This window comes from Mauremys reevesii, linkage group 11 (assembly GCF_016161935.1).
Source record: "Mauremys reevesii isolate NIE-2019 linkage group 11, ASM1616193v1, whole genome shotgun sequence".
Taxonomy (NCBI): domain Eukaryota; kingdom Metazoa; phylum Chordata; order Testudines; family Geoemydidae; genus Mauremys; species Mauremys reevesii.
The window spans coordinates 50,559,125-50,573,110 of NC_052633.1; the positions used below are offsets into that span (position 1 = coordinate 50,559,125).

General features: G+C 41.8%; 1 protein-coding gene across 4 annotated transcripts in view; it reads left to right on the forward strand.

Annotated features, from left to right (window-relative positions):
• CACNB4 (calcium voltage-gated channel auxiliary subunit beta 4) overlaps nt 1-13,986 on the forward strand; it is a 196,149-nt gene that overhangs the window by 151,104 nt on the left and 31,059 nt on the right. For all 4 annotated transcript variants that reach the window (XR_005586227.1, XM_039494873.1, XM_039494875.1 and 1 more), the window contains 2 exons: nt 11,025-11,134; nt 12,703-12,854. Coding sequence is in view for 3 of the 4 variants with exons in the window: in XM_039494873.1 (XP_039350807.1) it covers nt 11,025-11,134; nt 12,703-12,854 (262 nt within the window). In the remaining variant the exon portion in view is untranslated. The remainder of the gene's footprint in view (nt 1-11,024; nt 11,135-12,702; nt 12,855-13,986) is intronic.

Consider the following 13,986-nt stretch of genomic DNA (forward strand, 5'->3'; position numbering starts at 1 on the left):
ACCAAAAAAGTTGATTTTTTGTTTGCAGTGGGTCAAATTCTGCTCTCATTTACAGCAGCATATCACCACTGGAGCAAACTGAGTTGTTCCAGATTTATACCAGCATAGTAGAGAATAGAATTTTGTCTCAAATAAGTTTTACATCTTCTTCTTAATGTTGTAGTGTATATTTTTTTAGCTCTCAAGATGATAAAATTGAGAAGAATAAGTAAGAAACTTCAGTTTATTCAAAACCCTTTCATTATACCAAAGTTTTGTGGGCATTTGGTACTAGATCTAGCAAAATGATTGAAATCTACTGGCCTCTGAACATTAATGCTTGTTTATTTCATTCTGAAGTTACCATTTACTGGGCTAATTTTGATCTGATACCATTTGTGAAGCTCAGGGCTCTTATGCAACAGAATATGCTCTAAATAAACTAATCACACCCTGATGCTGGAATAACTATCAGGAACAGAGTGAATTTAAACAGTGAGCAAAGAGAAGGCTCAGGGCAGAAAAATCAGCTATTAAATGTACTCGAGTAAAAAAATATTTAAAAATCCAATTTTGGAAAAGACAATGCCCAAAAACAAAAATGTAGGAAAACCTGTCAGGTACAGTACTTGAAAAGGTTTCAGAAACTGTAGGGGGATGCAGGAGGGAGAGAGAACAAAGTATAAAGCCCCCTCAGCTCATTCAAAGAAAGGCTTTTCCTTGAGCAACTGAGAGCAAGAGAAGAATTTTAATTCCTTTAAGAATTTAGACTGAGCTCACTGCTCTACTGCTGCTCTTAGGTGTTGTTGGGGAAGTCCCTGATGTTCTAGGGGTTGGCTCAACCCCCGGGAAGTCCTGATCTGCTTTTCCCAATTCCTGGGGCACATTTGTGGGGGCAGTTTGCACAGTGCCAGCCACCACATGGTAGCAATTGTTTTTCTAAAGCATCTAGCAACATTGTAGGCACTAATACAGTATAAATAATAAGGTACATGAGGTTATGGTAAAGGCACCATAATGGCAAAAAGCAAAATTGGCATTTCATTGTTGCCAGCAAACATATATAGTTGATGTTTTCTGTTGTATCCGCTCCAATAGATGGTGTATATGCACCCAATAGATGGTGATCCCTTTTTTGTCATTCATTCCTTTTTGGTAGTACGTACCCATTTGTAGATTATTTGAACTTCAGTCCTAGATCATTTGAACTTTCCACGCTTTCCATGGGTACACCACATGCTCTCACATATCAAAAAATGCTGCAGAATTTTAGGAGACTCTCCAACGGCTTTGAAAGCCCTCCTGATTTAATGACAAACAGCGCATTACTGAGACTGTGACATTGTGCAGAGTTGGTTTCTGGAAGGATAATGTCTTCGCTAAGATTTATAAATGTTTCCAGATGAGAAGCCAAGTGCTGGCTCAGGTGGCCAATCCCACTAAGCCAAAGGCTACAAGTCATTAAAACTTTGTTCATGGGATAATTCCTACAGACCCTGCTGTTTGTGTGGATGGGTTTAAAAAGTACAATATTTTCTTAAAATATCGCGATAACTGAAGGTAGTGCCGACTGTTTTGTTTGTGTTTCCGGATTGGTTCAAATGTATTGTTGTCAGGATCCAACATGGTGACTGAGTTGCTGGAACTAAACCTGTCACCCTTATCTAGAGTAAGGTGGTCTAAGTTTCATATATTGATTAGTGGGTGAAAGAGTCTAAACTGATGTTAGAGGCTCACCGTGCTCGTTGGTTCCACTTGTAGATTCTAGGCCCTCAGTGGTGAAAGTGAAGTAACAGGGCTACAAGACTCCTGAAACTTTCATCTACTAGTTGCAGCCCTGAAAGTAGACAGCACTTGGCAGTACGGAGTGTGGTCAGAGAGTCAAGGATATGTGGAGAGTCAATGCACTTTCCAGCAGAGCTCCACCGGAGCCCCAGCTATCCTTTTAAAGAGCCTAAATTGGTGTAACTTACATGCTGAGGGGTTGGAAAAATGTGTGAAAATACGAAAGTCTGAATGCAGGAGGAGCTACTTGAACTGACACCCTCGACTTAGTGCTTCTTTCCATGTGGCCTCTTGCTGTGTAAGTTACATAAACTTAGACTCATTGGGTCAAATCTGCCCTGAATTATACCCGTGAAACTCCACTGAAGTCAGTACACTTGCATGTGTGTAACTCAGCACACAGTGTGGGCAAATCAATGTTTTTAGTGACTGATCAGTTGTTATTAAATCTGTGGCCTTTGACTTCAAATGACTCTGATGCTATGTTAACATCAGGGTAGGGGACCTGAGTTCCCTAGTGTTATTGTGATAACTATAAAGGGGTTAGTACTGTGTCACAGGAGGAGGACATGGCAAGCACATCAGAGGTGATGGCACTTCTGGGAATTTGCTACTCTTTGAAGCCTTCATAGAATTATGAGAGAATCATAGAATCATAGAATCATAGAATTCAAGATCAGAAGGGACCATTATGATCATCTAGTCTGACCTCCTGCTAGATGCAGGCCACATAAGCCGATCCACCCACTCCTTTAGCAAGCGACCCCTGCCCCATGCTTCGGAGGAAGGCGAAAAACCTCCAGGGCCACTGCCAATCTTCCCTGGAGGAACATTCCTTCCCGACCCCAAATATGGCGGTCAGCTGAACCCCGAGCATGCGGGCAAGACTCTCCAGCCATACCCTCTGGAAAAAGGTTATATCATATCATTGACCCATTGTACTATTTACCAGTGTGGCACTTAATTGACCTATTGACTAAGCCTGTTATCCTATCATACCATCTCCTCCATAAACTTATCTAGCTTAATCTTAAAGTCATGGAGGTCCTTCGCCCCCACTGGTAGGCTGCCCTCGGTAGGCTGTTCCAGTATTGCACTCCCCTGATGGTTAGAAACCTTCGTCTAATTTCAAGCCTGAATTTCCTGACTGACAATTTATATCCGTTTGTCCTCGTGTCCACATTAGCACTGAGCTGAAATAATTCCTCTCCTTCCCTGGTATTTATCCCTCTGATATATTTAAAGAGTGCAATCATATCTCCTCTTATCCTTCTTTTGGTTAAGGAAAACAAACCGAGCTCCTCAAGTCTCCTTTCATACGACAGGCCTTCCATTCCTCGGATCATTCTAGTGGCCCTTCTTTGTACCCGTTCCAGTTTGAATTCATCCTTCTTAAACATGGGAGACCAAAACTGCACACAATACTCCAAATGAGGTCTCACCAACGCCTTATATAACGGGACTAGCACCTCCTTATCCCTACTAGAAATACCTCGCCTAATGCATCCCAAGACCGCATTAGCTTTTTTAACGGCCACATCACATTGCCTACTCATAGTCATCCTACGATCAACCAGGACTCCTAGGTCCTTCTCCTCGTCCGTTACTTCCAACTGGTGCGTCCCCAGCTTATAACTAAAATTCTTGTTAGTCATCCCTAAATGCATAACCTTACACTTCTCACTATTGAATTTCATCCTGTTACTAATACTCCAGTTTACAAGGTCATCCAAATCTCCCTGGAGGATATCCCGGAAGAGTGGAATGCTATCGATGTGGGATCCCCCTGAGACAGATGAAGAATATCTAACATTCTAAACTCTCTAATACTTTGGCACTCTGATGTAGAATTTGATGCAAAGTGTTAATTCCACATGTAGTAGTATTTAATTACAATAGCCCTGAACTGTCCAAATTACATTTCTTTAGGACAATTTGTGGCATAGTCATACAATAAATGCTTGTCTTAAGGCTCTGGGGTACCTTTTAGTGCCATTTTTCTGTTGTTGCAGTATATGTCTCAAATCTGAATACAAGCCACTTACTTGACTGTCAGAAAATGCATTTCAGCTGCAGAAAACTGACTACATTTTTGTCAAGAGTCAGCAGTTAAATGAGTCCCATTCTTTAGAGAGCTTGGTCATTGATAAAGATGTTAAATAGTGTAGGGCTGAGAGCTGATACCTGTGGGACTACACAGTTACATTTTGAGACCTGTTACTTAGCCAATTTTTTATCCTTTTAATGTGTGCCATGCTGATTTTTATATTCTAATTTTTCAATCAAAATGTCTTGCAGTACTAAGTCAAATGCCTTATAGAAGTATATTATGTTAACACTATTACCTTTATAAACCAAACTTGTAATCTCATAAAAAGAAGATATGAAGTTATTTGACAGAATCTATTTTCCATAAATCCATGTTGATATGCATTAATTACATTAACCCCCTTTGCTTCTTAATTAATCGAGTCCTATAACAGCTGCTCCACTATCTTGCTTGTGGTTGACGTCAGGTTTACAGGCCTGTAATTACTTGGGTCATCTTGTTTACCCTTTTTAAAAATGGTCACAACATTAACTTTCTTCCAGTCTTCTGGAACTTCCCCAGTGCTATAAGACTTATTGAAAATCAACATTAATGTTCCAGCAAGCTCCTCAGCCAACTCTAAAAAATTCTTAGATGCATATTATTTGGACCTGCTAACTTAAAAAGTCTAACCTTAGTAGCTTCTTTTTAATATCCTCCAGAGATATACAAGTGACATGGGAAGAGTGTTATCTTCACCGTATGATGAAATTGTATCATCTGTTTTTCTCCAAATATATAACAGAAGTATCTATTGAATACATCTGTCTTTTCTGCATTATTATTGATTATTCTACCATTTACATCTAGTAATAATAGATCAATACCATTGCTGGGATTCTTTTTGTTCCTAATATATTTAAAAAACTCCTTTTGGCCTTAACTCTGCTAGCCAGAGATTTCTCTTAGTGTTCTTTGCCTTCCCTTATCAACATTCTACAATTAATAACTTCTGATTTATATTAATTATTAACTTCCCCCTTATTCCATTTGTCTTATAATATATATTTATTATTTACAGCTGCCTTCGCTTCCTCTCTAAACCAGGACAGTTTTTTAACCAATCCAGCCTTCTTCCTTGATTGTGGCTTTTTGGGCATTTAGTAAGATCTACTTAAATGATTCCAAATGATCACTTACATGTTTTTATTAAATTTTTTCTCCCACCTGTTTTGTCTCTATTGTTTTCAGCTTTGTGAAACTGGCCCTATTAAAGCACTAAGTATATATATTACTGGTTTGGATTGTGTTCTGCTTGCACATTAGATATGTGATCAAGTGATGATCACTTGTACTTAAGCTACCATTAACTTTTAATTCTGTGATCAAGTCCTCTTTATTTGTTAGAACAAGGTATAAAATAGAAATTCCCTGTGTTGACTGCGACACTTTTTCAGTTAGGAAATTGTCATCTATTATGTTTAAAAATTCTAAGGATGTTTTAGTACTGGCAGCATGAGTTTCTCCAGCATATGTCATTCAAATTGAAGTTCCTCCATGATCACACAGCTTTCCTGCCTACACATTGTACATAGGTACATAAGGAGGCGGTCATCCTATTCCCTAGTGTGATTTGGTGGTCCATAGCAGACCCCAACTAATACTCCATCTTGTGCTTTATCTGTTAGGACATTGATCCATAAGCATTCAAGATAATTTTCTTCTGACTTATCAGTGACTCGGGAACAGATAATGTCATTTTTGATATGGAGTGCTACTCCCCCTACACTTTTGCCCATTTGATCCTTCCTAAATAGGTTATAATATTTGATTTTAACATTCCACTTGTTTGAATCATCCCACCAGGTTTCAATAATACCAACTACATTGAATTTATGCTCATAAATCAGAAGTTCCAATTCCACTTGTTTATTACCCAGGCTCCTAGCATTGGTGTATAGGCAATTAAATAATTTCTTCTCCATGCCCTTTGGTTCCTTGATTATTGTTCTCAACATCTTGATTTTGTGTTGAGTGCTCATATCCTCACTCTTTTACCCTCTCTTTTTGTTATTAGTTTTAATTCCCTCCATCCATGCCTGTATTGATATGGGCCCCAATGATATGTGACAGCCTAAGTGCTTTGCAGTACTCCTTACTGCTCCTCCAGAAAGTGTTTGTTTCTTTCTTAGTACTTGTGGCCAGGAGCAACCAGGGTTCTGGAGGCCTCAAGCCAGCTGATTCTTGGGGCGATAGAGCACTGCTGGATGCACTAACTGGGTCCCTGTCTAGTGTTCCATTAAGCAATGTGTCATATCCTGCCCTGTTGTTTCATGCCATAAGGATCCATGGGTCTAGAATTTGGGGTTGCGAGGTCCTGGGTGACCGCTGCCTCTGTCACCACTGGGGAGCCAGGTGAAGCAGCACCCAACACTTACTGGAGAGTTAGGCACCACAGCAAGTACTACCCAAAGAGGCCAGACCAACAGAACTTTGGTCCACACCAACGGTTTAAACCAGGAGTTAGCCTAAGGAGCCGTCTGAGCAACAACATAAATTCTAGCTTGCTACCTTGTCTTTCACCTCATCTTGCTCCTTACTTCTGCCTTTGACCCAGGCCTGGCTTGACCTTGGTACTCATCTCCTGACTTGGCTTGGTAACTAGTCTCCACTTCTGCCTTCAACCCTGGCCCAGCCCGGTTGCCTAAGCCCCAGCCATTACACATGGATGATCGTCAAGGAGAAGGTAGCTCCCTGTGCCTCTTTTCCCACAGTGTACATGCATTTAATACTCAGGGTTAAATTAGAATCCCTGTAAAATAAGATTATCCAGTTAGATTGTGGAGTGGGGATGGGGTAGGTATTCATGGGAGGCAAAGAAGTGACTACGACTCCTCCCTAACCCGTGAACAGCTTTAGCTGCAGGCTATGGTGTAAGACGTGTAGTCCTTCCCCAGTTTTTAATTTGCCTAACACAGATGACATTAGCAAAACCCACAAACTTAATATTTAATTTTAAGACCTGGTGGATTGAGCATTTTACAGAGAAGCCTGCAGTTTACTGAGTCGTTTCTTTGAGCTCTTCATGATTCTCGTCCATACCCTCTCCTCCCCACCCCCACTTCTGAACTGTTTGACTAATCTTATTTCACTTCAGTTTATTGCATAGATTCCCAGGGCATATTTGTATTAAGAGTAGGTACAGAGCAGTGACATCTGTTCTCTTCCCAGTTGCTGGCACGTGTCCTTCAGCTTTGCATACACCTATGGTAGATGGAAGTCATTATCTTCAGTAGGAAACCATGGCAACTGGAAGTGACAAGTCCTGTCAAGTTGCTGGGATGTGATTGCTGTGAATATATCTTTTGTGAACTATATTTCTGCACTCTATGGGAAAAGTACTGAGGTGTATCAGAAGCCACAAAAATCAGTAATGTCTGTTTACACAGGAGAAGTAAAAAAGTAAGGCATCCTTATAAACCCCCGTTTGGTTGTCAAATCTAGTCAGAGGTACTGTCTTCTAGCCTTTCCCTGATGTGTGTTTAGTCCATACAGAGAGAAAGAAATTGAGAGGATCTATCTGCAATCTTTGTCACTGTCAGTTTTACAAATTGTCCCATTGCTGTTTAGCTCTTAGCAGGGCAGATCGGACAGAGGTATGAATTTCATCCATAGATAGGTAAAGTGAGGAGCTAACAGCCTAAAATCTTAAAGGAACACAATCAACTTGAAATCTAATCCTTTTTTGAAAAATAAGTTAAATGGTATTTCAGGTGCTACAATTGCCTCTCAGTCCCCCACCAGGTTTTATGGATTTGCAACCACATTTTCCTAATTTTTAAAACCTTTTTCTCTCCACTGTTACTGTGTGACAAAGCTACACCCACAACAAGGGGGCATGGCCATGGAAGGAGGAGATTTTCCTAAAACTTTCAGTGGGATTTATTCTCTTAAATCCCTTAAGTGCTTTGTGAAAATCTTACCTAAATGAACAGATGAAACAGTGACACTGCTAAAACTGTGAGGAATTGATTTAAGCTCAGTTGATATAAGGCATTCTGAAACCAAAACAAGAGTGTCCACATAGGAGGTTTCTACTAATTTAGTTAATCAGTTTTGTGTACAGCTCTACTCTAGAGCTATGTGAATAACAGATTTTGTTTTGGTTCACTGGAAATTCAGAAAAATAATATTTAAAAAATGGTTTTGAGTTGAACCAAAAAACTCAATTTTGAATTTTTTTTGGTGAATTTAAGAGTTTTTTAAAAAATTATTTCTAGTTGAACAAAGTGTTTCATTCGGTCCTAAACAAAAATGTTTTCTTTTGATTTTCTGCATTTTTAACATTTTAAAATAAATTCTGTTTGAATTTTCTTTCAAAAAGTCATTTCAGGCCCCTCCCAGGATAGCACAAACAAGTCCAAATAAAAGGCCAAACAAATCTTTAGAGTAATAGCCCTTCTGACCCTCTCAGGCTTCAGTGTAGTCCCCCTGTTGGCTCTGTCTCAGGGCCTCCCCCTGCAGAAGCCTAACCTGCTCTGGCAGTGTTATTCCTCAGTTGTTACTTGTCTGTTTAAACCTTATCCCTGGGCTTCCCTCAACCAGAGAGACTGTCTCCTCTGCAGTCTCTCTCCAACTGAGCTCCCTCAGTCTACTTATAAGGCCTAGCTTCGCCTTCTCTGGCCAGGAGGCACCTCCTCCAGGTGCAGAATATGACTAATGAGCGTTCTTTCCCTTGCCTTGCCAATGATGGGGGTTAAGCCCCATCACACTGCCCCTTTATCAACCCTCTCAAGGATTAGGAACAATTGTAGTCCCTGCATTCATGTGTCAGGGAAGGGGCTCCATCATATTCTCCCATTCTACACCAGTTTACAGAGCTGGGCAGCCACAGTGTGCACGTGACATGTGCTACTTGCAGCTCTGAGAAGAATGTGCTCCCTGAGGTACAGTTCCTCCTGGAATACCTCTCCACACCACTCTACCCTCCCTCCTTCCCTGCAAAATGATCCCTCCATGCTATTCCCAGCTCCAGGCTGTGACTGAATGCCACCCTCTAGCCTGTAGTGTGAAGAGTATTCTTTGTGGTGACCTATTTCGCAGAGTCCAGCTTGGTGTGTGTGTGCATGAGAGGGAGAGGTGGTTAGAATTTCCCAGCTTACAAGCCTGTGTTCTAATTTTGCCTCTGATATAGACTTACTTTGCAGCCTTGGGCAAGTGACTTAACTAGCCTGCTCTAGGAATGCAGGATGCATGGTGTAGGGGATAGCTTGCTGGACTGGAATCCTGAAGACCTCATTTTAATAACCAGTCACAGACTCTCCTTTGTGACCTTGGACAAGTAACCTAACCCTGTGCCTCAGTTCCTGTCTGTAAAGTGGCAACAACTGCCTACCTCATGAAGGGTTGTGAGAATAAATCCATTAATGACTGTGAGGCCTAGATAAATAGAATCTCTCTGTCTCCAGTCCCCAAACTGTAAATTGGGGATTACATTCTTTACTTACCTCAGAGGAATATTTGAAGATTAATTAATGTTTATAAAATGCTTTGAAGATGAAGTTTTATTATTATTATTTTATTATTTATTATGGCTCTGCTGTTGTACTTGCCCTGAGATTTGCTTTAGCTTGCCAAATTATTTCTGATATCACACTTAGGGTGACCAGGTGTCCGGTTTTTGACCGGAACACCCGGTCAAAAAGGGACCCTGACGGCTCTGGTCAGCACCACTGACCGCTCTGTTTAAAGTGCAGTCGATGGTGCTGCGGGGCTAAGGCAGGCTAGTCCCTACCTGTCCTGTCACCGCGCTGTGCCCTGGAAGTGGCCAGCAGGTCCGGCTCCTAGGTGGCGGGGCCACGGAGCTCTGCATGCTGCTCCTGCCCCGAGCACCGGTTCTGTACTCCCAGCCAATGGAAGCTGGGAGTCGGTGCCTGCAGGTGAGAGCGGCGTGTGGAGTCTCCTGGCTCCCTGCCTAGGACCCGCACCTGCTGGCCACTTCCGGGGCACAGCGTGGTGCCAGGACAGGCAGGCGGACTGCCTTAGTCCCGCTGTGCCAATGACTGGGAGCCTCCCAAGTGAAGCCCACACCCCAGCTCTGAGGTCCAACCCCCTGCCTCAGCCCTGAGCCCCCCCCAAACCCGGAGCCCCCTCCTACATCCCAAGCCCCTCATCCCTAGCCCCACTCCAGAGCCTGCACCCTCACCCTCCCCCCCCCGAATCCCAACCCCCTGCCCCAGCCCAGAGCCCCCTCCCACACCTTGAACCCCTCATCCCAGGCTCCACCCCAGAGCCTGCACCCCAGCTGGAGCCCTCACCCCCGCCTCAACCCAGGCCCCCTCCCACACTCCGAATCACTCAGCCCCACTCCCTTGCATGGAGCCCTTTCCTGCACCCCAAACTCCTCATATCCAGTTCCACCCCAGAGCCAGCACTCCCAGCCCAGAGCCTGTACCCCCGGCCCAGCCCCCACCCCCGGGCGCAACCTGCAGCCCCCTCCCACATTCCAAATCCCTCGGCCCCGCTCCCTCCCACACCTTTAACCCCTCAGCCCCATCCCATAGCCCGTACCCTCAGCCAGAGCCCTCACCCCCTCCCACACCCAACTCCCTGCCCCAGCCCAGTGCCCCCTCCTACACCCTGAACCCCTCATTACTGGCCCTACCTTGGAGCTTGTATCCTCAGTTAGAGCCCTCACTCCCTCCCACACCCCAACCCAACCCTCTGCCCCAGCCCAGTGAAAGTGAGTGAGGGTGGGGGAGAGCGAGCCACCAAAGTGAGTGGGGCGGGGCCTTGGGAAGGGGCAGGTCTGGGGTGTTTGGTTTTGTGCGATTAGAAAGTTCGCAACCCTAATCACACCTCATTAGCACAAGTAGAAGTTTGTGTTCGCGTCTCTGTATAGGTAGATGGATGACTACATACAGAAAGAGAGAGAGAAATATATGTAGTAGTGAGTGTGGTATTAGATATATATTATCAGTTAAAAGGGAAATAGACAAACATTATACAATTGTGTGGGGTTTTTTAGTGCTTGATGGATTTTACTTGAAAGGAGAGTTTCTTTATTTCTGCCTCTCTTTCTTACTTTAATGATATAATTCAACTATAAAACACATCTGACTGGTGTTATACTATGTTCACACTCTACAACACAAAGTAGTTTTAAATCACATGCAATACAGTAAAAATGTGACTGCAGTGTTTGTGTTCTTTCCTGTGTTCTTATTCATAGGATATCAATAACTAGAGTGACAGCCGACATTTCTCTTGCTAAGAGGTCTGTCCTAAATAATCCGAGCAAGAGGGCAATAATTGAGCGGTCGAATACCAGGTCCAGCTTAGGTAAGATGTTAGCACATGTACCGCACTGCACATAGTGACATCCAGGAGCAAAGTGACAGCTTTTAAATGTCATGAGCCCTTCTGTTACAACCATGAGATGCATATAGCATCAGCTACCAGAAACAAGCAGGTTCTTGCAGAAACTGGATTACAGCTTTATGGGATCCCATAGAACCTGTGAGATTTCCAGATGAAAAGCCTTTTTAGCAGTCCATCATAACTTTTCGGCACCAGTATAAATCTTATTCACCTACACTTGATCCATTGCCTATTGAAGTCAATAAGAAGAATCTTTGTATTGACTTCAGTGGGCTTTGGATCAGGTCAATAAACCGTATCTGAATTTAACTCCAAGTGATCTGTTCCCCTATTGATGCAGTGGATTTAAATGGGTCAATCCAAATTACATACATGCTGATGAGAGAAAAAGGCTCCTGGGGATAAAATTCACCCCAGTGTGTACTGGCTGGACAAAGCTCAGTGCACTATGTAAGCTTCATATTAAGTGCTTAAATGGACCATTAGTAAGGCATACTCAGAACCTTTTCTGGGCCTTGTACATTAAGGTTTGCTTCATTCTGAGTGACTGATTTTGTATTTTAAGTCACAAATAATGCTAAGAAAACAACTGTGAAATGTTTAGAAATAATTAGTTTGGTCATGTAGCCACTTTATTGGGTGAACCATATTATTTCTAACAGATTTAGAGTCTCTGTGTGTTTAGGGGCGCCTAAGAACAAATCGTAGTAAGTAACCTTATGCTTTATAGATTATTGGAGTAGCAGTTAGGTGGATAGACTACATTGACTATAATTTTTATTAATATTTCCAAATACAGCAAATATACCAACATACCAGATTCATCATAGAATGCAAAATAAATAAATAGGGTTAGTATAAAGTGAGGGGCAGGGAAGTGACACATCTTTCTTCAGGGTCTAAGTTAATCATAGATCTCTAAAAATTCAGTCCAAATTGCTTTGAATTTTTCAGGAATTCCCTTTCTGCGGAATGCGTGTCATTCATTAGCTGCGAGATCAGCCATATCACTGACCCAAGCATTAATATTTGGTTGGGATTCACTTTTCCACTTTTGCATGATTAATTTTTTAGCCACTAAAGCTCCACTTTGGAACTGTGCTGCCTTGTTACCAGGTAATCTCCAGATATTGGAAATATATCCAAGAATGAAATTTAAGTAGCATCCAATATCAAATTGTTCCTTTGACCCAACTTACATCAGACATTCTTGATACAGGGACGCTCCCAAAACATATGAGCAAACATAACATCAAGGAAGTTACATTGCCAATAACAGTCAGCATTCATGAGGCTTATTACCTTTAGCGTATGTGGGGACCAAAGTAGCATTTTTAAAAACAGTCTAAAAATGTATGTTCTGTACTTGCATCACCTGTTCTAGTCTCCTGTATAAATCATTTATACATGAAGTCCATATATTGTACATATACTGTACACCAAAACCAATGGCACATGTGATTTATTTTTCTAAACAGTATTGGAGTCGAGCAGTTATGACCTGTTGTTTTTTTGTTGTTGTTGTTTAGCTGAAGTGCAGAGTGAAATTGAAAGAATCTTTGAGTTGGCAAGATCCTTACAGCTGGTTGTCCTAGATGCGGATACTATCAATCATCCAGCACAACTTATTAAGACATCTTTAGCACCGATTATTGTCCATGTTAAAGTGTCATCTCCAAAGGTAATTACAATCATCTTTAAAATATATGCATTTTACTTTTAAAATGTTACATGCTTGTTGTCCTCTGAGATAGGGTGTGTTCTCTTTCCCCCTCAAAATGCACGTTGACACCAGTGAGAGCTTTGTGCTCATATCAGAAGAAAACCATGCTGTTGTATACAGGTTCCTAGACAGGCCCATCCCTGTAATATCTGAGCCCTTTTCAGTAGTGCATTAAATGCCATGACTAACCTCTGTCTCATGTGATCCCCTTTTTATTTTTTTCTCTCATCCTCTCCCTAGAGGGGGAATTCTTCTGTGTTTAAAATCCTCATGCAACTATTTACCTTGAAAATAGATATTTATTTTCAGTTACAATTGTAGTGAGTTTAATGTTGATGGAAGGTGCTGCATTGACAGCCCTAAAGATTTAAGCCCTTAATTCATCTTCAGAACAAGTACCATCTCTCCTCACTCCACCTTAACTCTCCCTTGGAGGGCCACCTCTAGAGGTGAGAGATTAGATCAGTCCTTGGTGCTTCTATTGAGACTCCCAACCAGGACACTAGCTAGTGCCAGTTGTGGTTTTTGGGATGTTGTCTGGGCTCTTCATGTAGAGCACAAAAGCCACAAAAGTCATTTTTTTAAAGTGCTGCTTTAAGGTCCTTAATAACCTTTGCACACTTAGGCTTTGTCTATATTATTGCACCAGTTTAACTGAAGATGTGTTTTTAAATCGATTTAGACTTGGTTTATATTGATTTTAGCATAATTCAGTTACTAACTAAATAAAGCTAAAATAATATAAACAAGGAAGACATTGATATAAGAGAGTCCACGTAGGGGTTTGCACCAATTTTCATTTAAAAAACAATCTTAATGAAACTTCTGAAAGATTTAATATAGACAAGGCTTTAGCCCTGATAGTGGTTTAGCAGTCAATACCTGACTACTTGTGTTCTTTCACAATTTACTTGTCATTATATTAACTACTGACAGTTAAGGATGGCTACTATTATCTAGCATTATACTTCAGTACCATAGACTTTGGGGTGAATAACCTCTTTCAGATCCTTCACTCACTTTTCCAGAAAACCTACATGTTTTCTAAAGCTAAAAGTCCGAATCCTCACGTGGTGCAAATGGAGGTACG